This window comes from Chrysochloris asiatica, unplaced genomic scaffold, assembly GCF_000296735.1.
Source record: "Chrysochloris asiatica unplaced genomic scaffold, ChrAsi1.0 scaffold00226, whole genome shotgun sequence".
In the NCBI taxonomy this organism is placed as follows: Eukaryota; Metazoa; Chordata; class Mammalia; order Afrosoricida; family Chrysochloridae; genus Chrysochloris; species Chrysochloris asiatica.
Window position 1 is genome coordinate 562,371 of NW_006408744.1, and position 20,344 is coordinate 582,714.

Consider the following 20,344-nt stretch of genomic DNA (forward strand, 5'->3'; position numbering starts at 1 on the left):
GCTTGGAAAAGTGGAGGTTGAGCAAAAAAGAGGAAGAACTCCCCCTGCCCCCCAGCAAAACGGACTGATGCAGTGGCTGCAACACTCAAACATAACAACAATTGTGAGGATGGTGCAGGACTGGGCAGCGTTTCGTTCTGCTGTGCATAGGGTTGCTATGAGTTGGAACAGATTCTATAGCACCTAGAAACAACAACAATATGTTGTGCAATTATCAATGTTCTCAGTTCCATATGTTTTTGAAACACCTGAGTTAATGCACTGGATTGCAAGGTTGACTTGAAACGCAAGGTAAGAGGTTCAAGCTTACCTGCTGCTCTACGGAAACCCTATACAGAGTTGCTATGAGTTGGAACCAACGTGACGGCACTTAACAACAACAGAGATTCAGTTCCCATAAGCAATAGCTCTCCTTATTCCAGCCCCAGTTAACCACTAATAAGCATTTGTGTCCTTGCATTTGCTTTTCCTGGTATTGAATATAAGTGGGATCATATAATATTTGTCCTTTAAAGTCTGGCTTCTTTCATTCAAGCATAATGTTTTCAAAGTGCTTCCACATCATAGCAGCATTTGTTGTTGTTGTTAGGTTTTGTCTTAGTCAATTCTGACTCATAGTGACCTTATGCACTAGAAAAGGAAACACTGTCAGGTTCTGCTCCATTGAAGGTCCTAAAAGTTTTATTCTTTCCACGTCATGATGGTCAACTCTACTTTGAGGCGGCAGCTCTTTCTTTGTCATAGTTTTGAGTGTCTTCCAACTTGAGAGCTTCATCTTCAGGCATTATATCAGTGGCGGAGCAGGGCTGAAGAATCCTCCAATGTACGGGTGTACCATATTTTGTTGATCTAATTATGAATTGGAGTTCTGGTGATGCTGCAGGTTAATACACTAGACTGCAAAGTCGGTATGAAGGGCAGGGTTAGTGGTTCAAGATCACCAGCTGCTCCTTAGAAACCCTATCAGGGTCGCTATGGGTCAGAACTGACTCAACAGCACTTAACAACAACAATGATGGATTGCCACCACTCATCTGTCACTTTGTCACACTGTGGTAGCTTGGGTGTTGTGATGATGCTTGGAAGCTATGCCACCAGTAGTTTGAATGTAGGCAGGTTTGCCCATGGTAGACAGACTTCAGCAGAGCTTCCAGACTAAGACAGACTCGGAAGAAGGAAAAGCAGACCACTCCCGAATGTTCAGTCAATGAAAACTTCATGAACATCAGTGAGACACTGTCAGACAGCACCAGAATACTGACACTGACACATGATGAAGAACCCCGAATATTGTCAGATACAGCGCCAGAAGATGAGCTCCTCAGGTTGGAAGGCACTAAAATACAACTGGGGAAGAGCTGGCTCTTCAAAGTAGAGTTGACAATGATCACCTGAATGGAGTAAAGCTTTCAGGACCTTCACTTGCTGGTGGGCACAATTTAAAATGAGAAGTAACTGAAAATGTCCATTAGTAATTGGAACATGAAATGTATAAAGTATGAATCTAGGAAAATTTGAAGTTGTCAAAAATCAAGTGGTATTCATAAACATTGATATCCTAGGCATTATTTGAGCTGAAATGGACCGGTATTGGCCAGATTGAATCTGAGAATCACATAGTTTACTATGCTAGGGATGATAATTAAAGAGGAATGATGCCACATTCATCATCAAAAAGAACATATGACGTACAACACTGTCCGTGATAGGATAATATCCATACACCCACAAGGAAGACCAGTTAATACCACTATTATTAAAAAAATTACATACCAACTGCTAAAGCCAGTGATGATGAAACTGAAGAATTCTACTAACTTCTTCAGCCTGAAATTGATCAAACATGCAATCAAGACATATCGATAATTACTGGTGATTAGAATACAAAGGCTGGAAACAAAGAGGAAGGATCAGTAGTAGTTTGAAAATATGGCCTTGGTGAGAGAAACGATGCTGGAGATCGCATGATAAAATTCTGCAAGACCAATGACTTGCAAATACTTTTTTTAAGCAACATAAAAGATGACTATATACATGGACCTCACTGGATAGAATACACAGAAATCAAATAGATTTATCTGTGGAAAGCAATGGTGGAAAAGTGCCATATCATCAACCAAAACAAGGCCAGGGGCAGACTATGAAACAGACCATCAATTGCTTATATGCACATTCAGGCTGAATGAAACTTAAAACAAGTTCACAAGAGTCAAAATATGACTTTGAACATATCCCACCTGACTCTAGGGACCACCTCCAGAATAGATATGATACACTAGTCACTACTGACTGAAATGCAGGACAGTTGTGGGGTGGCATCAAGCATCATACAGGAAGAAAGCAAAACATCATTTAAAAGACAAGGAAGAAAGAAAAGACCAAAATGGATGTAGGAAGACAATCTGAAACTTGCTTTCCAGTGTAGAAATGCTAAAGCAAATGGAAGAAATGAGGGAGTGAAACAGCTGAATAGAAAATTTCAACAGGCAGCTTGAGAAGACAAGTCAAATATTATAATGAAATGTGCAAAGATCTGGAATTAGAAACCAAAAGGGAAGAACACACTCAGCATTTCTCAAGCTGAAAGAACTGAGGAAAAATTCAAGCCTCAACTTGCAGTACTGAATTCTTTGAGCAAAATAATGAGTGATGCAGAAGCATCAAAAAAAGATGGATACACAGTAACTGAACCAAAAAGATGCTCATTGATGCTCAACCGTTTCAAGAGATAACATATGATCAACAGCCAATGGTACTGAAGAAAGAAGTCCAATGTGACTGAACACATTGGCAAAGAACAAGGCTCCAGGAATTGAGGAAATACAAATTGAAGTCTTTCAACAGACTGATGCACTACTGAAGGTACTCACTCATTTATGCCAAGAATTTGGAAGACACCTACGTGACCAACTGATTGGAAGAGATCCATATTTGTGTCCATTCCAAAGAGAGGTAACACAATGGATTGTAGAAATCACAGGACACTATTGTTAGTATCGCATGCAAGTAAAATTTTGCTGAAGATAATTCAGAAACTACTGCAACAGTACACTGACAGGGAACTGCCAGAGGTTCAAGTTAGGTACAGATGAGGATGTGGAACCAGGGTTATCATTGCTGACATCACATGGATCCTGGCTGAAGGCAGAAAATACCAAAAAGATGTTTACCTGTGCTTTATTGACTATGCAAAGGCTTTCAACTGTGTGGATCAAAACAAGCTATGGACAACACGGTGGAGAATGAGTATTCCAGAACATTTAATCATGAGGAACGCGTACTTAGATCAAGAGGCAGTTGTTTGAAGAGAACAAGGGGACACTGAATGGTTTAAAACCAGGAAAGGTATGCATCAGGCTTTTATTCTTTTATCATACTATTAAATCTGTAATGATGAGCAGATAATCCTAGAAACTGGAATCTAGATGATACAACCTTACTTGCTGAAAGAGAAGAGTATTTAAAATACTTACTGATGAAGATCAAAGACCATAGCCTTCCGTATGGGTTGTATCTCAGTGTAAAAAAACAAAAATCCTTACCACTAGACCAATAAATAACATCAAGATTAATGGAGAAAAGATTGAAGTTTTCAAAGACTTCATTTTGCTTGGATCCACCATCAACACTCATGGAAGCAGCAGCCCAGAAATCAAACAATGTACTGCATTAAGCAATTCTGCTGCACAAGACCTCTTCAAATTGCTCAAGGACAAAGATGTCAGTTTGAAGAATAAAGTGCACCCGATGCAAGCCATAGTATTTTTAGTAGCCTCACATGCATGTGAAAGTTGGACAAAGAATATGGAAGACCGTAGAAGACTTGATGTTTTTGAGTTCTGGTGCTGGAGAAGAATATTAAATATACCATAGACTGCCAGAAGAAGATACAAATTGTGTTGGAATAATAACAGCCAGAATGCTTTTTAGAAGCCAAGATGGACAGACTTTGTCTCTCATAGTTAGAACAACATACTGTCAGAAGGGCCCAGTCCCTGGAGGAGGACATCACACTTGGTAAAGTGGAGGAACAGTGAAAAAAGACAGAGACTCCTAACATGGTGGATTGGCACAGTGGCTGCAACAATGGGTTAAAGCGTAGCAACAATTGTGAGGATGGAGCGGGATCAGGTGGTGTTTGGTTCTATTGTACACAGAGTTACTATGAGTCAGAACCAATTCAACGGCACTTCATAACAACGATGGATTGTAATTCGATTTTTGCATCTAGACTTCACTTTCCTGATTGTTTTGTTTTCCCTCCTTCCTCCCTGCCTCCAAGTTCCTTCCTTCCTTCCATCCTTTTCCTTAGTCTTTCTGTCCTGCTCCGTGAGAAGTTAGGAACCTGTAGAGGCTCAACATGTTGGAAAGAAGCTTCCTTCTCATCACCCTAGGTCTTTCATTACCTACTTCCCTTGTCCTTCTGGTTTTGGTTGACTCTTCCACAAAGCACTTTGAGACTGACTAAGAAGCAGGTTCTGAGAACACAACAAGAAGATCAGAGGCCAGAGAGTGGGCTCAGGTACTGACTAGTCACGACGCCATATTTATCTGGTGAGTCATGGGGTTTTTGGAGTCTTCCCACTGCCTGCATGGGGTTATCCTGACATGCTGGGTGGGAGGTGGAATCTCTCCCCCTCTAGCCTCCATCTTCTTAGTCACAAACCCTGCTCCCAGCAAGTAACTGAATTTCTAGTTCTTGCTGTTATACCACCTCCTGGTGAGCTGCCCCCTCCCACTCTGAGCACAGATGTCCTATTTTTACTATAGGCTGAACTACCTCCCTCCTGCCTCTGTACTGTCCTGTTCATTCCAGACAGTCCCTATTTAAAAATATATCTTTTGAGTCTTCTATTTGCTTAGCATGCTGATGGTGGCGGTGGTGATGCTGTTGTGAGCTGCCATCAGGTAAATTCTGACTAAAGGAGACCCCATGCATTACAGAGTAGAACTGCTCCATCGTGTTTTGTTAGTTGGAGGGATAAGCCACCAATCTTGCTTGTGAATGGATGTATATCCTTTATCGGCATTCACCACAGGGAAACTCCAGCCCTTTAACACCTGGCGGCTGTTGGGGTGAAAAACGGAGAGCTCTTTCATCCCCCAGCACTGCAGTGTAGAAAAGCTTAGGTCCCTTTCTTTTATTAAGTTGGCTTAGAGTTGCTGTATGCCATGGAGTCTATTTTGACCATTAGTGACCCTCCAGGACACTGTGGGAGAGTGGTAGTTCTGTAGGATAAGCACTGGACTGTGAACCACAAGGTCGACAGTTCAAGCTCACCAGCTGCTCCTCGAGAGAAAGATGAGGTTGTCTGCTCCCCAAAAGATTTACAGCCTCAGAAACTCACTGTGAGTTGGAACTGACTTGATAGCACTTAACCTGAAAGTAAGTACCTTGTAGGACTGCCACACAGGGTTTCCTAGGTTGATGTTTTTAAGGGAGCAGAACACCATGGGTGAGTTTGAACCATCAACTTTTCAGTTAGCAGCTGAGTGCTTTAACCACTGTGCCATCTGTTCTCCTTTGGCTTAAAGTTAAAAACTGGTGGCTGCGGAATCAAATCCAACTCTTAGCGACCCTCTAGGACAGAGTCCAGCGCTGCGGGTTAATGCGATGAACTGCAAAGTTGGTTTGAACCTCAAGGTTGGTAGTTCAAGCTCATCAGCTGCTCCTCAGAAACCCTATACAGGGTCACTATGAGTTGAAACTGACTCACAGGCACGTAACAGCAAAGACAGAGCAGAATTGCCCTGTAAGGTTTCCAAGACTGTCATCTTTACGGAAACTAACTGCCACATCTTTCTGTTGCAGAGCAATGGGTGTGTTCAAACTACAGAACTTTCAGTTAGCAGCTGAGCACTTTAATCACTGTGCCCCAAAGGCTTCTTTGGCTCAGAGTTGTTGTTAAGTTCCATCAAGTAAAAGACTAAAGTTCTAGAATGAAATCGGTGGAAGGAAGCTTGAGAGTCATTTGGTCTGAAGTCGAGATTTATGGTCACTTCTGTAATGCCTCTGACAGTGACAGGGAGTTCAGACCAGTCTGCTCTTGTAGAACAGCTGCATTAGAGAATCCTTCCTAAGGTGAACCATAATCTGTCCTATGATGTCCCACCACCCCAATGTCCTCAGAGCAGAGCAGAGCAAGTCTCCCTCACCTATGGGTGCCCTGCAGATGTCTGAAGACAGAACTGTTTCTGCAGCCTGAGCTGGCTTTATCCTGGAAAATTCCTACACGTCTTGTCAAACCCAGATCACCATCACTCTGTATGCAAAGCCTTCCTCAAGCCCCTCACCCCCGCAGAGCCTCCCACACAGCTCTGACAGCCAGCAGTACTACACTGTAACACATCTGTTTATAAGTCTGTCTCCTCCAGCAGCGCGTGCCTCGAAGCAGGGTAGTAATAAAATCCTCTCTATCTTCCCGTCACATGGCCTGATGAATATTGGACTCAGTAAATGTTGGGTAAATGAATGAATGTCAACCCATGTCTTTCATTCTCCAGGCTAAATATCCCCAAGCATTTAGCTGCTATTTAAAGGACAGCTTCCAGGAGATGACGCTGAGATGGAAGAGAGTGGAGGAAGCAAAATGTTTTCCATCTGGCCTCAAGTCACATCATTCACAGTGAAAGTGATGCCCATGAGAGTCTCCTCAGCTTCTCCCTCCACCATGCCTCCTCTATTCAATGACCTTAGCAAAAACATCCTTGCAGAGATAGCAGGATGCCTCCTGCTCGAATTCACTGGCAGAAATCCCACCACAATCTAAAGTGGACTATCTCTCTATCTCAAGATAAGTACTTGGAAAATGTCCCTCATCACCCTGTATCCACTCTTTGAAAAAAGAAAGTATTTAATACTTAACTATTTCCTAAGGAAGGAGCCCTGTGGTGGAGCAGTAATTAAGTGCTCACCTGCTAACTGAATGGTCAGCAGCTTGAACTCACCCAGACCCATGGAGGAAAGATGTGGCAGTCTGCTTCTGGAAAGATTACAGCCTTGGAAACCCTGTGAGGCAACTCTATTCTGTCCTACAGGGTTCCTATGAGTCATAATCAACTTAACACCAAACACTCCACACGCGACGCACATGCACGCACGCATGCACACCCAGAGACACACTACACGTCACATGCGTGGGAGCACGATCGCATTCACAAGCAACGGCAACAGGTTGTTTTCTCGGAGTTAGTTGTGAAGTAGCTGTCACTACTTAAGTCCTCTCCGGAAGCAGCACAGAGAGGGGTTGTGAGCCAAGGAACAAAACGGAAGTGGGATCAGGCAGTACTTGTGTCTGAGATAGAAGCTGCAGGAACTCACAACCCACACAATCATCCACAGCAAGCTCTCACCCTCCACTATGGACAGGAGACTGGCACCTTTCTGAAAATCCTCGGAAAACAGGTCCACAGAGATGCTGTCAGGGATATAAGATCAGTAAGCTTGGGGATTATGGTGATCCATGTTATTATCAGTGCTAGAATGATAAAGGAAAAAAGCTAGGTGGTTGCTGTCTTCAAAGTAGGAGAAAGGAGGGGTGTAAGGACTGGGTGTAGCCAAAAGGAACAGATGTACTTCTCTACAGAAAGGCCCCTTTGGTAGAGACGACTGACCTGGAGACCAATAAAGCCTTCCTGAAAATATCTGAAGCCATCCAACTCCACTGCTTGAATTCCTTTCTCATAAAGAAACTTTCTGGTTTTCATTTGGTTTCTGGTGGAACATTTCCTATAGGGAGAGAGGACGCTAGTTTTCTGACATCCATATCCAATTACCTTCTGGGGCATAAATTTCATTATAATTTAGTAAATTGGCACTCCAGTTTGATTTATTTATTTTTAAAGTCTCTTTTGAGTCTGGTTAGTGGGAATCAATTCACCAGGATCATTTGAGCAATATGAATAACCAACAACCACCAGAAAATAGTTGCTGTTGAGTCGGTTCTGACTCATGGCAGCTGCATGTGTGTTGGAAGAGAACTCTGCTCCACGGGGATTTCAATGGCTCAGTGTTTGGAAGTTGATTACCAGATCTTCCTGCCAACTTGCCTTTGGGTAGACTTGAACCTCTAAATTTTTGGTTAGCAAATGAGTGCACTAACCCTTTGGACCACTTGGGACACCAAAACAAAACAAAAATCCAGTGCCATCAAATTGATTCCAATTCAGAGCAACCCTAAATGGGTTTTCCGAGACTAAATCTATGGGAGCAGACAGCCTCATCTTTCTCCTGAAGTCACTGGTGGGTTTGAATTGCCAACCTTGCAGTTAGTAGCCCAATGCCTAACCTACAGCGCCACCAGGGCTCCTTACCCAGGCCACCGCAGTAGCAACGAACAGATCTAATTTAATTGAGACTTCTCAAGTCAGTCTCCCCTGGGCCCAAGCAGTGTGCCCCACCTAGCAAATGAACATAAAAGTAAACTACTGCTGCTTGCTGACAACGCTAATCATTCTTATAAATGTTAGCACTTACCAGTCTCAGAGTAGTAACAGCCATTACAATACCCCAGGCTTGGGTATTTCACTGGAACTCAACAGTTATACCGTAGTCTCTCCTAGTGTAAATTAGTTTCGTGTTTTTTTCTCCCTGGGACACATGAATTCCATAAAGAATCAGCTGGTTCAAAGCTGTGGGGATTGCTTTGGGGAGGGATCAACCATTGTCTCAGGTAATGGATATAGCATGAAGATTAGGCATTCATAGTGCAGTGCCCCTGCTACCAAAGTGAATTAATCTGTATACACTGGCAAATCAACATTTATATGATCTAAATTAAAAATCCTGGTGTGATGCTGTGAGATAATGCACTAGACAAAAAGTTTGGGATTGGAACCATGGCAGTGGGATGATATATGATGGAATGAATGTAAAACTAAAGTTCTCTCATGTAAACTACCATATAATTCACAATAAAACATTAAAAAAAAAAAAAAAAGATTGGTTTGAACCACAAGGTCAGCAGTTCAAATTCACCAGTTGCTTTTCAGAAACTCTATATAGGGTCGCTAAGGAGCTCTGGTAGTGTAGTGGTTACGAATCGGGCTGTGAACCGCAAGGCAGCAGTTCGAAACTACCAGCTGCTCCACGGGAGAAAGATGAAGCTTTCTGTTCCTGTGAAGATTTACAGCCTCGGAAACCCTGTTCAGGGTCTCTACGGGTCAGAACTGACTCGATGGCACTTAACAACACCAACAACATATAACAACACCAACAACATACAGGGTCGCTATGAGTTGGAACCTACTCTATGGCACTTAAAGACAGTAACAAGGAACCCTGGTAGCATAGTGGAATTCGAACCGAACCAGGCTGCTAACCTAAAGGTCAGCAGTTTGAATCTACCAGTTGCTCCATGTGAGAAAGAGGAGGCTTTCTGTTCCTGTAAAGATTTACAGCTTTGGAAACCCTATACAGGGTTGCTATGAGTTGGAACTGACTCGGTGGCACACTACCACTAGAGTTCCTTCTAGGCAGAGAGGTCAGAGGCCATGAGTGAGTGTTCTCTCCATCCATGGTCAAGTCCATCACAGTCCATCCTGCCCTAATGCCCTTGACTGGTTTGCTTCAGTTTGGGAATGGGAATCTCCTTAACTTCTTTCTCAGTCTATATTAGCAAAAAATTCGCTGACTTTCTCCATATCATTTTATATTCCTGATGTAATTTGGCAAGTGATCATTAAATAATCTCCTTGAAGTTGTGTGAAGACAGGCAGACAACGTGCTAGCACAAAACTGAGTTTGATCCATGAGGTGCTGAATCTCACCTTGAGTGGGGAAATTTATTTCTGTGGCACTTGTGCTATCTCAGCTGAATCAAATCCTAGGAATGGACACCAACATGGCCAGCAGACCCTGTATTCAGTACTTCCCAGTAGCTTAAAATGTGCAGGCCAAGCTAATTTCCCTAAGCCCCAAACCCAAAGTAAGATTCCTGGCAGAACAAGTACTTACCAAGGTTTGAAAAACGAGTCTCCTTGATAGGAAGAAATAGTTCCCTTTCCAAATGATGGATACCATGAAAATGAGTGTTGAGATCAAATGAGACCTAAGTCTTCAAATATGACCATGAGGAATGTTTACATGGCAGACAGAGAGGAGAGAAGTTGGGGGCAGTGGTCTATCACAGGCAATCTGGCTGCAGTTTGATATCTCTGTGTGGCTGGTTTATCAAATGAAAATAATAGTGCTGTTCTCCAAGAAGCTGGGGAGGCAAGCCACGTTTCCATTACAGTTGATGAGGGCAATGAGGAGCTCCATGCAAATCCCTGTGGCTAGCCAGTTTCCCCAGTGTGCTGCCTGTTGGCAATGGTCTACTTAGCAGTGTGGCTCATAAGTCTTCAGATGACGGGTAGGACTGGGAAGCAGCAACACTCTGAGACCAAGAGCCACGAGTTCGAACTTTTAACACTTGTCCAATCTGGAGTCAATGCAGTGCCATCAATACCAATGTAAACAACAGAATTATAATGAAAATTTCCTAGTAGCCACAGAAATATCCTACTCCAATATCAAGACTTCAGGGAAGCAACTGTATGTGCAAACACAATGGGGCATCTATAGATATTAGTGTACATCAGAAAAATGGCCAGGAATCAAAACAAACAGAAGAATATGGATAAACAAAATGTGGTATAGCCATATAATGCAGTATTATTGAGCTATAGAAAAAGGAGAAGTCCAGTGTGGCACTGTAGGATAAGCACTGGACTGCTAACCACAAAGTCAACAGTTCAAACTAACCAGCCACAATTAAGTAACCCTCTACAAGGTCACTATGATTTGGAACCAACTCCACAGCAACAAACAACAAAGAGAAATGAAGTTCTACGTGCTATGATATAGTTGAACCTTGAAACAGTATGGGGAAATACAAACCACCCACTCTCACAGCGTGAAGTTTGTCATACTGTGGTGCCTTGTGTGTTACTGTGATGCTGGAAGCTGTGCCAATGGTATTTTGAATACCAGCAAGATCACCCATGGTGGACAGGCTTGATTGGAACTTCCAGATTGAGACAGACTAGGAAGAAGAAGAGGCAGACTACTTCTGAATGATTATCCATTGAAAACGTTATGAATAGTAGAAGAACATTGTCAGATATAGTGCCTAAAGATGAGCCCCTCAGGTTAGAAGTTACTTAAAATACAACTGGGAAAGAGCTGATTCTTCAAAGTAGAGCTGACCATGATGATGCAAATGGAGTAAAGCTTTCGAGACCTTCATTTGCTAATGGGGTACAACTCAAAATGAGAAGAAACAACTGTAAACACCCATTAATAACAGGACATAGGATGTACCAAATATGAATCTAAGAAAATCAGAAGTTGTCAAAAATGAAGTGGATCATGTAAAGATCAATATATTATGCATTAGTGAACTGTATTGGCCATTTTGAATCTGACAATCATATGGTTTACTACACTGGGAATTACAAACTTAAGAGGAATGGCATTGCATTCATTGTTATAAAGAACGTATCTTCAAGTACAAAGCTCTCTGTGATAGAAGAATATCCGTGTACCTACAATGACCAGTTAATACCACTATTATTCAAATTTGTGCACCAACCAATAAAGCCAGTGATGATGAAACTGAAGAATTCTACCAACTTCTTCAGTCTTAAACTGATCAAATGTACAATCAAGATGTATTGATAATTAATGGTGATTAGAATGTGAAGGTTGGAAACAAAGAGACAGAATAATTAGTTGGAAAATATGGCATTGGTGAGAGAAATGATGCTGGATATCACATGATAGAATATAGTAAAATAAGTGACTTCATTGTAAATACCTTTTTTAAACAACAGAAAAAGCAATTATACACATGGATGCCAGCAGGTGGAATACACCAGAACCAAATCGACTACATCTGTAGGAAGAAACAGTGGAGAAGCTAAATAACATCAGCCAAAACAAGACCAGGGGCCAACTGTGGAACAGACCATCGGATGCTCATATGCTGAAGCTGAAGAAAATTAAAACAACTCCATGAGAACCAAAATATGACCTTGAACATATGTGACCAGAATTTAGAGACAACTCAAGAACAGTTTTGCTATATTAGACACTAATGACCAAAGACCAGAAGAACTGCAGCATGCCATCAAAAACACCATACAGGAAGAAAGCAAAAGGTCATTAAAAAGACGGGAAAGGGGAAAAAAAAAAAGACTAAGATGGATGTCAGAGGAGCCAATGAAACTTGATTTTCCAGTGTAGAGATGCTAAAGCGAATGGAAGAAATGAGGAAGTAAAAGAGCTCAACAGAAAAACTTAAAGGGCATCTTGAGAAGACAAACTCAAGTACGATAATGAAATGTGCAAAGATCAGGAGCTAGAAAATCAAAAGGGAAGAACGTGCTCAGCATTTCTCAAGCTGAAAGAATTAGAGGAAAAAATTCAAGCCTCAACTTGAAATACTGAAGGACTCCATGGGCAAAATACTGAATGATGCAGAAAGCATTAAAAAAATAAAATAAAATAAAAATACAAAAGGTACAAACAGAGCCACTGTACCAAAAAATTCCAAGCTACACTGAAGGCACTGGCAAAAGAACAAGGCTCCGGGAATTGATGAGATACAAACTGAAATCTTTCAACAAACTGAAAGCGCTCACTCATCTATTCCAAGCAATTTGGAAGACAGCTACCTGGCAAACCATTTGGAAGAGACCCACATTTGTGACCATTACAAAGAGACCCAACGGAATACAGAAATCATCAAACAATATCATTAATATCACATGTAAGTAAAACTTTGCTGAAGATAATTTAAAAATGACTGCAATAGTACATCAACAGGGAACTGTGCCAGACATTCAAACTGGATTAGGAAGAGATATGGAACTGGGGATATCAATGCTGATGTCTGATGGATCTTGGCTGAAAGCAGAGAACACCAGAAAGATGTTTACTTGTACTTTATTGACTATGTATAGCTTTTTGTCTATATGGATCATGACAAACTACCTAGAACACTACCAAGAATGGGTACTTTGGAACACACAATATACATCTTTGTTTGCTGGAATCAAAGAGGACTTAAAATACTTACTGAATAAGAGCAAAGACTTTAGTAGGGATATCCTCTCCACTAGACCAATGTAAAGGAGCTCTGGTAGTATAGTGGTTATGAGTAGGGGTGCTAATCTTAGGGTCAGCAGTTTGAAACTACCAGCTGTTCCTGGGAGAAAGATGAGGCTTTCTGCTCCTGTAAAGATTTACAGCCTCAGAAACCCTGTACAGGGTTGCTATGAGTTGGAACTGACTTCATGGCACAAAACCATCAACCAACATCATGAGACCAATAAATAACATCATGATAAATTGAGAAAAGATTGAAGTTGTCAGAGATTTCATTTTGCTTGGATCCACTATCAACACTCACAAAAGCATCAGTCAAGAAATCTAATGATGTATTGCATTAGGCAAATTTGCTGCAAAACACCTCTTTAAAGTGTTCAAGAGCAAAGATATCAGTTTGACGACTAAGGTGTGCTTTATCTAAGCCATGGTATTTTTCAATAACCTCATAAAGTTGAATAACGTATAAGGAAGACTGTAGAAGAATCGATGCATTTGAGTTATGGTATTGAAGAAGAATATTAAAGATACTGTCTGTTCTTGTTATGTGCCATTGAGTTTGTTCCAACCCATAGCAACCCTGTATAGGGTTTCTAAGGAGTGGCTAGTGAGCTTGACATGGACTTCCAGAAGAAGAAACAAATCTGTGTTCGAAGAAGGGCAGCCAGAATGCTCATTAGAAGCCAGGATAGTGAGAGTTTATCTTTCATACTTCAGACATGCTGTCAGATGGGACATTCTCTGGAAAAGGACAGCATGCTTGGTAAAGCGGAGGGTCAGCGAAAAAGAGGACAACCCCTCATTGAAATGGCAGCAGCAATGTGCTCAAATTTAACAATTGTGAGGATCCCACAGGACCTTGCAGTGTTTCGTTCTGTTGTGTATACGATTGCTATGAGGCAGAACTGACATGATGGCACCTAACAACTTCACGGAAGTAGCAGTCAAGAGATCAGACAACGTATTGCACTGGGCAAATCTGCTGCACAGGAACTTTTTAAAGTGTTGAAGAGCAGAGATGTCAGCTTGAGGACTAGGGTGCGCCTGACCCAGGCCATTGTGTTTTCAATAGCCTCATATGGATGTGAAAGCTGGACAGTGAATAAGGAGGATCGTAGAAGAATTGATGCCTTTGAGTTGTGGTGTTGGAGGAGAATACTGAAGGTGCCATGGACTGCCAAAAGAACCAATAGATCTGTTTTGGAAGAAGTGCAGCCAGAGTGCTCCTTGGAGGCCAGGATGGCTAAGCTTCGTCTCTCCTACTTTGGACATATTGTCCGGAGGAAACAATTGTTGGAGAAGGATGTCATGCTGGGTAGGGTGGAGGGTCAGAGAAGAAGAGGAAGACCCCCAATGAGATGGATCAGCCAGGTGGCATCATTGATGGACTCGGGTGTGGCGGCGGTAGTGAGGTTGGCCCAGGATCGAACATTGTTTCGTTCTGCTGTGCATGGGGTCGCTATGAGTTGGTTCCGACTCGATGGCACCTGACAACAACTGACAACAACAACAACAAAAAGAACACTCACTGCCACTGAGTTCATTTCAATTTTACAGAACAGACTAGAACTGCCCCCAGGGATTCCAAGACTATAGTCTTTCTGGAAGCAGACTATCACATTTTTTTTCCTGCGGAACATCTAGTGGGTTTGAACCACTTATTTCAGTTAGGAGCTGTATGCTTTAACCACTGTGCAATCAGGACTTCTGTGGGTGAAATACGTCAGCAACAGAAGGACAAACACAAGGGAGTTTCAAAAAGTTCACAGAAAAATGGAATTTTTCCAGAAACTTTTTGAAGCCCCCTCCTATTTCATGATCCCGCTTCCATGAAATATTTTGAGTAGACAAACGCACTGAGATAAACATGAATCATTACCAGGGGCTGGGGGAAGGAGGAAATGGGGAGTTACTGCTTAAGAGGTCCTGAGTTTCTGTTAAGGGTGGCTGAAAAGCATTAGAAAAGGATAGTGGGGACATTTGCACTACATAGTGAATGTAACTGATGCCTTTGAATTATACACTTAGACATGGTTCAAAAGGCAAACTTGAAAAAAATCTACTTTATCACAAGAACAAAAAAATAATTTTAAAGGAATCAGAACAGATGTAAAGGAAAAACAAGCAGAGGTCAGATAAAAGACCATTTTTTGCCCAACTTCAGAGAAGAGTTCTCTAAGCATATACCAGATAAAGTTTTTTGCAGGAAAAGGGATTGGCCTAACATTCATTTCTTTAAGCCTTTTCACCATCAAGCTGGGCAAGGCCTGACTTCTGATAAGAATTTAGGTAAGGATTTAGGGAAGCAGGGTAAATAACTCAGGACCTAGGTGAAGTGTCTGCTTGGCGCTGTTAAGTACCATACCACTGGTTCCAAATCATAGCAACCCTGTTTAGGGTTTGAACCATTGACCTTGAGATTATCCTACAGTGCTTTCCTATAGCACCACACCAGGGTTTACTCAGGAGACCCCCTAAAATGGCATGCAGAATTGTGTGTTCTCGTTATTTGGGGAGAGGGTCCACAGCTTTCATTCAGTTCTCAAAAGGACCTGCCCCTGCAAATGAATAAAACCGCTGCAGAATATGGTCATTATGCTCTGGAAGTGAAAGCAAATTCTGAATGCAATAACTTAGCTTTGCAGCTCAGATAAATCCGTCCTTTACCTATTTCCATAAGTGGAAGCCCTGCAGGCCAAGAACATTATAATGAATAAATTTTTTCTGTCGTAATGGCAAGAAGCTACAGGACCTGTCACCTAAATCCACACTAAATTATAGAAACTGTCCAGCTGTCTGTGCCAGAGATAATGAGCCAATTCAAAGGAAAGGTTTCCAGCACTCCCGGAGGAGAACCGGAAGCCACGTACTGTCAGACCTTCCTCTGATCACAGCACTCTAGGTTTTCATTGTGTGCAGGGCCTCTGCCTGCCAGAGAACACATCCTTCATTGGGGAAGATGAGGAGGGGAAATTCATTTCCTCAATTTGATAAACTAGTTGGCCTAAGTCCATCCTGAAAGTATGTTTCATAATAACCCACTGTCGCCTAGTCAACATTGACTCATAGCTACCCTATATAGGTTTAAACTGCCAACATTGTATTTCACAGTCCAGTGCCTATCCTACAGCATCACCATATAAGCTTTTAAAAATATAAATGCTAACAGAAATTACATTGTTAAAATAACTTTATAGTGATTTAAAGCAAAAACAAAAGCCATAGCAACAAAACCCAAACTGGATCCTCCTCAAACAACTGCAAGGGGTCCGTCCATGTCCTACAACCGCCCTGCTGTGGATCTGGATGGTCACCTGAGGACTCCAAAGGTTGTTTCTAGTCTCATTATATTTTTTCTTATTGTGAGTTCTTTTAGAACAGGGGTAGGGAATGTCCAGCCTGCGGGCCGTATAAGACGCACAAAATCAGTTGGTCTGGCCGCAGGTCCAGCCATCACATTGTATGTGCCATCAAGTCAGTTCTGACTCACTGCAACCCTGTATAGGGTTTCCACGGAGCCATCACACTAGGGTAATTTGAATCTCTGACCCGATGTAACAGGCTAATCTTTAAGTAGATAATTTGGTATGGCCCACAAATGATGTTACAAATTTTGGCAGAAAAAAAGGTTCCCCACCCCTGTTTTAGAACTAGCTGAATAGTTTCATAGCAGTTTGTATCACAAACCAAGATGGCAAATACTTACAAGATGTAGGCAATCACTCCAATGGACCAGCAGTCAACAGCTTTGCTGTAAGGTTTCTGGGCGAGGACCTCGGGAGCTGTGAAATGGTACAGGAGAGACACACACTTGTTAACTGAAATGCCCAAGACATAGGACAATTCTTAGTTTCCTTTTCTGTGTGCTACTGGGACAGATCATTCTGGGAGTCTAAAATGTGAGTAGGCAGATAAGACTCCCTTTATTTGTTAACTTTTCTAATCAGAAAAAAAAGAATACTGTGTGTGTGTTTAACTGGAAATCACCAATCAAAAGGAATCAATACTTCATAGATGTCTATCATATATGGTTGTTGTGTCCACAGCTCACACCAGATGAGGTAGAAATAGGTAATATGGGGTATAAGGCTTCGTATCTCAGTTTAACTCAAAGACCCATTTCTGGCCTGTGTAAGGCAGTGCTAGGTGCTGTCGAGTGTTGGGTGCTGGAGGGTGCTAGGTGTTCCTCAATCTGCCTTTGTGGAGTTTTCAATCCAGTAGAGACTGGAACTAAAATCGGCTCTTTGAGAATTTTACACTAAGCTTGTTCTTAGTTCATTCTCTAAGGTTTAGGGTAGGTTATCGGTCAGAACTGTCATTTCATTTTCTTACCTGTAAAACAGGAAAAGTGCTATTTAATCTCATTTTCTTGTTCCTAAACTACTATTCATCAAGTCATCCCACCTTAGGAATGGAGGTTTGAGACTTATTTTGTACAATTCTTGCACTCCCTTTTCCTGACCTTGTGGTTTCAGTCCAGGGTCATGTGCACAGCACAGTTGTTTATTGTTAAGTACCGTCAAGTCAGTCCCAACTCATAGTGACCCTGTATAGTGCTTCCACAGATGGGTGGTGGTTTGAACTGCCAATCTTGTGGTTATCAATGTTCAGCTTATATAGCCACTCCAGGCACAGCTGACACTCAATAATATTTGTGCAAAAAGTAAATAAATATAAGAAAAGACATAAAATCTTATTCACAATTTAAAAGTTCCTTTTTATTCTAAAACAGGTGATTAAAATATTTTTGGCATAGACACTGGAGTCTTGGGGTGGCACTATAGGATAAGCACTGGACTGCAAGGTTGGTTTGAACCACAAGGTCGGCAGTTCAAACTCACCAGTCGCTCTTCAGAAACCCATACAGGGTCGCTATGAGTTGGAATCAACACAATGGCACTTAACAATGACAAAAAGGTAGACTTTCCAGAGATATTAAAAGGGTATAAGAAATACTCTTTTAAAAAACGATTATAGCTTGTAAAACACTTAGGTAGTATCATGGATTCATTAACTCACTCACCCTAACAACCCAGGGGCTGGGGAGAAGCTCATCATCATCATCATCATCATCATCCCTATGTTAAAGTGAGGTAACAATGGTAACAGAGAGGCCAAGTAATTTTTCCAATGTTATCCAGCAGGAAGGTGGCAGGGTCAGGCTTTGGGGCAAGAACCTACACCAACTTTCTCTCTGAAAGAACCTAACTGGAACTAAGAGCCTTCTCGGAGTTGGGGCCTTATAAACATTTTCTAATGTGATGCTGACCAGGAGAAACTCTGGCCATTACCATTATCTGCAACTTACAACAATTGCCATTGAGTCAGTTCCCATTCATGGGGACCCCATGAAACTGTGCTCCATAGGATTTTCAATGGCTGGGGTTCTGTTTGTTTGTTTTTTAAATAGAGCTCCAGGCTTTCCTTGCAAGGTGTCTCTGGGTGGACTCAAACCTCCAATCCAGGGATTCCATATGCACCTTATAGATAAGGAAAATGAGCCTCAGAGAAGTTAAGTAACTTGTCCAACGTCTTTCTGGTAAATAAAGAAGAGTTGGGACTTAAGCCCAGGCCGATCTCACCCTGTCCCCTCTTCCTTCCACTAGAAGGAGAGTGTACATTCAGATTGTCAGAAAAAGTATCAGAGAAATTCTGCCATTCTGCTAGAGATACATATTTTCCCGAGCAAGAATAGGAAAGGATATGAACTATTGTTGATGGTCTCTGGTTATGAGAGTGAGAAAAACAACGTACAGATAATCCTCAGATCTCATTTCAGGTTTCAGTCTCCGACTCTCCCAAACATTTCATTTTTAAATTCCCTCCTAAATCCATTTATTTTCTAAACGATCAGCTTGAGTGAAGTAACCTTGGCAATTATCAGGAAATGGATTACTTGGCAGCACATTGCTTTCTACAGTGTGGGTGATGACAGTAATTTTACATTCCAGTACTATTCCAGGATCATTGAAATAAATGTGTCCAAATGGAGGCAGAACTCAGTGACTCAGAGTGTTGCATGGTCCAGGGACAAGCACAGGACACATTCTGCTCCCCCTCTCCCTGCAAAATATCTTCTCAGGGCTTGAAAGTGATGTTTATCAGCAAACAGTTATCATTACTGTTTCATTAAAGCCTCAGTTAGCATTTATATGGCACTTTGTATTTTCAATCACTTTTATCAGTGATTCTCAGGGCAGATTCTCTGGCAGAAGTGGCAGAAGTTAAGAGGCTGGGTTTTCTAGAGAGAAGGAAAGAAGTTTCTGCAAACAGTCATTCTCTGTAAATGTGACGTTTTAAATGATGGTTGAGAGTTAGAGAAATCATTTGTGCAGTGATTATCTAATAGAAAGTCCCTGTTGTTGTTGTTGTTAAGTGCCGTCGAGTCAGTTCCGACCCATAGCGACCCTGTACAGGGTTTCCGAGGATGTAAATCTTTACAGGAGTAGAACACCTCATCTTTCTCCTGCAGAGCGGCTGATAGTTTCGAACTGCTGGCCTTAAGGTTCGCAGCCTGATTCATAACCACTACGCTAATAGAAAGTCCCTAAGCCCACTGAAATGCCAGGGGAGAAATGATAAATGCCATGTTGTTATGCATTCATAGAGAAAAATCCATTCATTCATGCAGGTATGCATGCAATTCATTCATCATCATTTGCAGGAAAATGAACACCTTTCCCCAAAATCTTGCAAGAAATTCAGAGGAAGTCAATTTTGGGCCATTAGCTTAAAGAATCTGAAGTTATTATTTGGAAGACACAAACAAGTTGCATCAAACAATTAAGCAGACGTTACTAATTGAAAATATAAAAGGGATGTAGAGAAGGAAGATGTAAGTATACGGTTAGGAGTATTCACATCAGTCTTCCTAAAGGAACTTGGACTTGACTTGGGCTCTGATAGGCTCAGGAGAATTTGGAGAATTTCTGAAGAAATGGCTTCTAGAAGAAAAGACCTCTGTCCCTGAAGAATCTACTGCCAAAGCAGTTGAAGTGATGGGTTCCCATATTTAGAGGAAAGGACTCTGTGAGCAGTTATTAATGACCATTAGGGATAAAGATATGACATTCTTTAGGAATTCAAAGGAAGGAGAGACAGCTCAAACTGGGGTGTACGTCACTGAATGAGAACATACATAGGCAAGCCAAAAAAATTGAAGAGGGATTTCTAGGTGAAACTTGGGCACAGTTGGGAAGAATATGAGCTTAGTTTTCAAAGTGCTCTCCTCTTGCTGTTGTTTGGTGGCATGAG

At 41.7% G+C, this 20,344-nt stretch overlaps 1 protein-coding gene across 1 annotated transcript in view; it reads right to left on the minus strand.

Annotated features, from left to right (window-relative positions):
* CAMK1D (calcium/calmodulin-dependent protein kinase ID) overlaps nt 1-20,344 on the minus strand; it is a 656,520-nt gene that overhangs the window by 58,486 nt on the left and 577,690 nt on the right. The window contains exon 6 of the mRNA XM_006873161.1: nt 16,797-16,872. Within this exon, the coding sequence (XP_006873223.1) occupies nt 16,797-16,872 (76 nt within the window). The remainder of the gene's footprint in view (nt 1-16,796; nt 16,873-20,344) is intronic.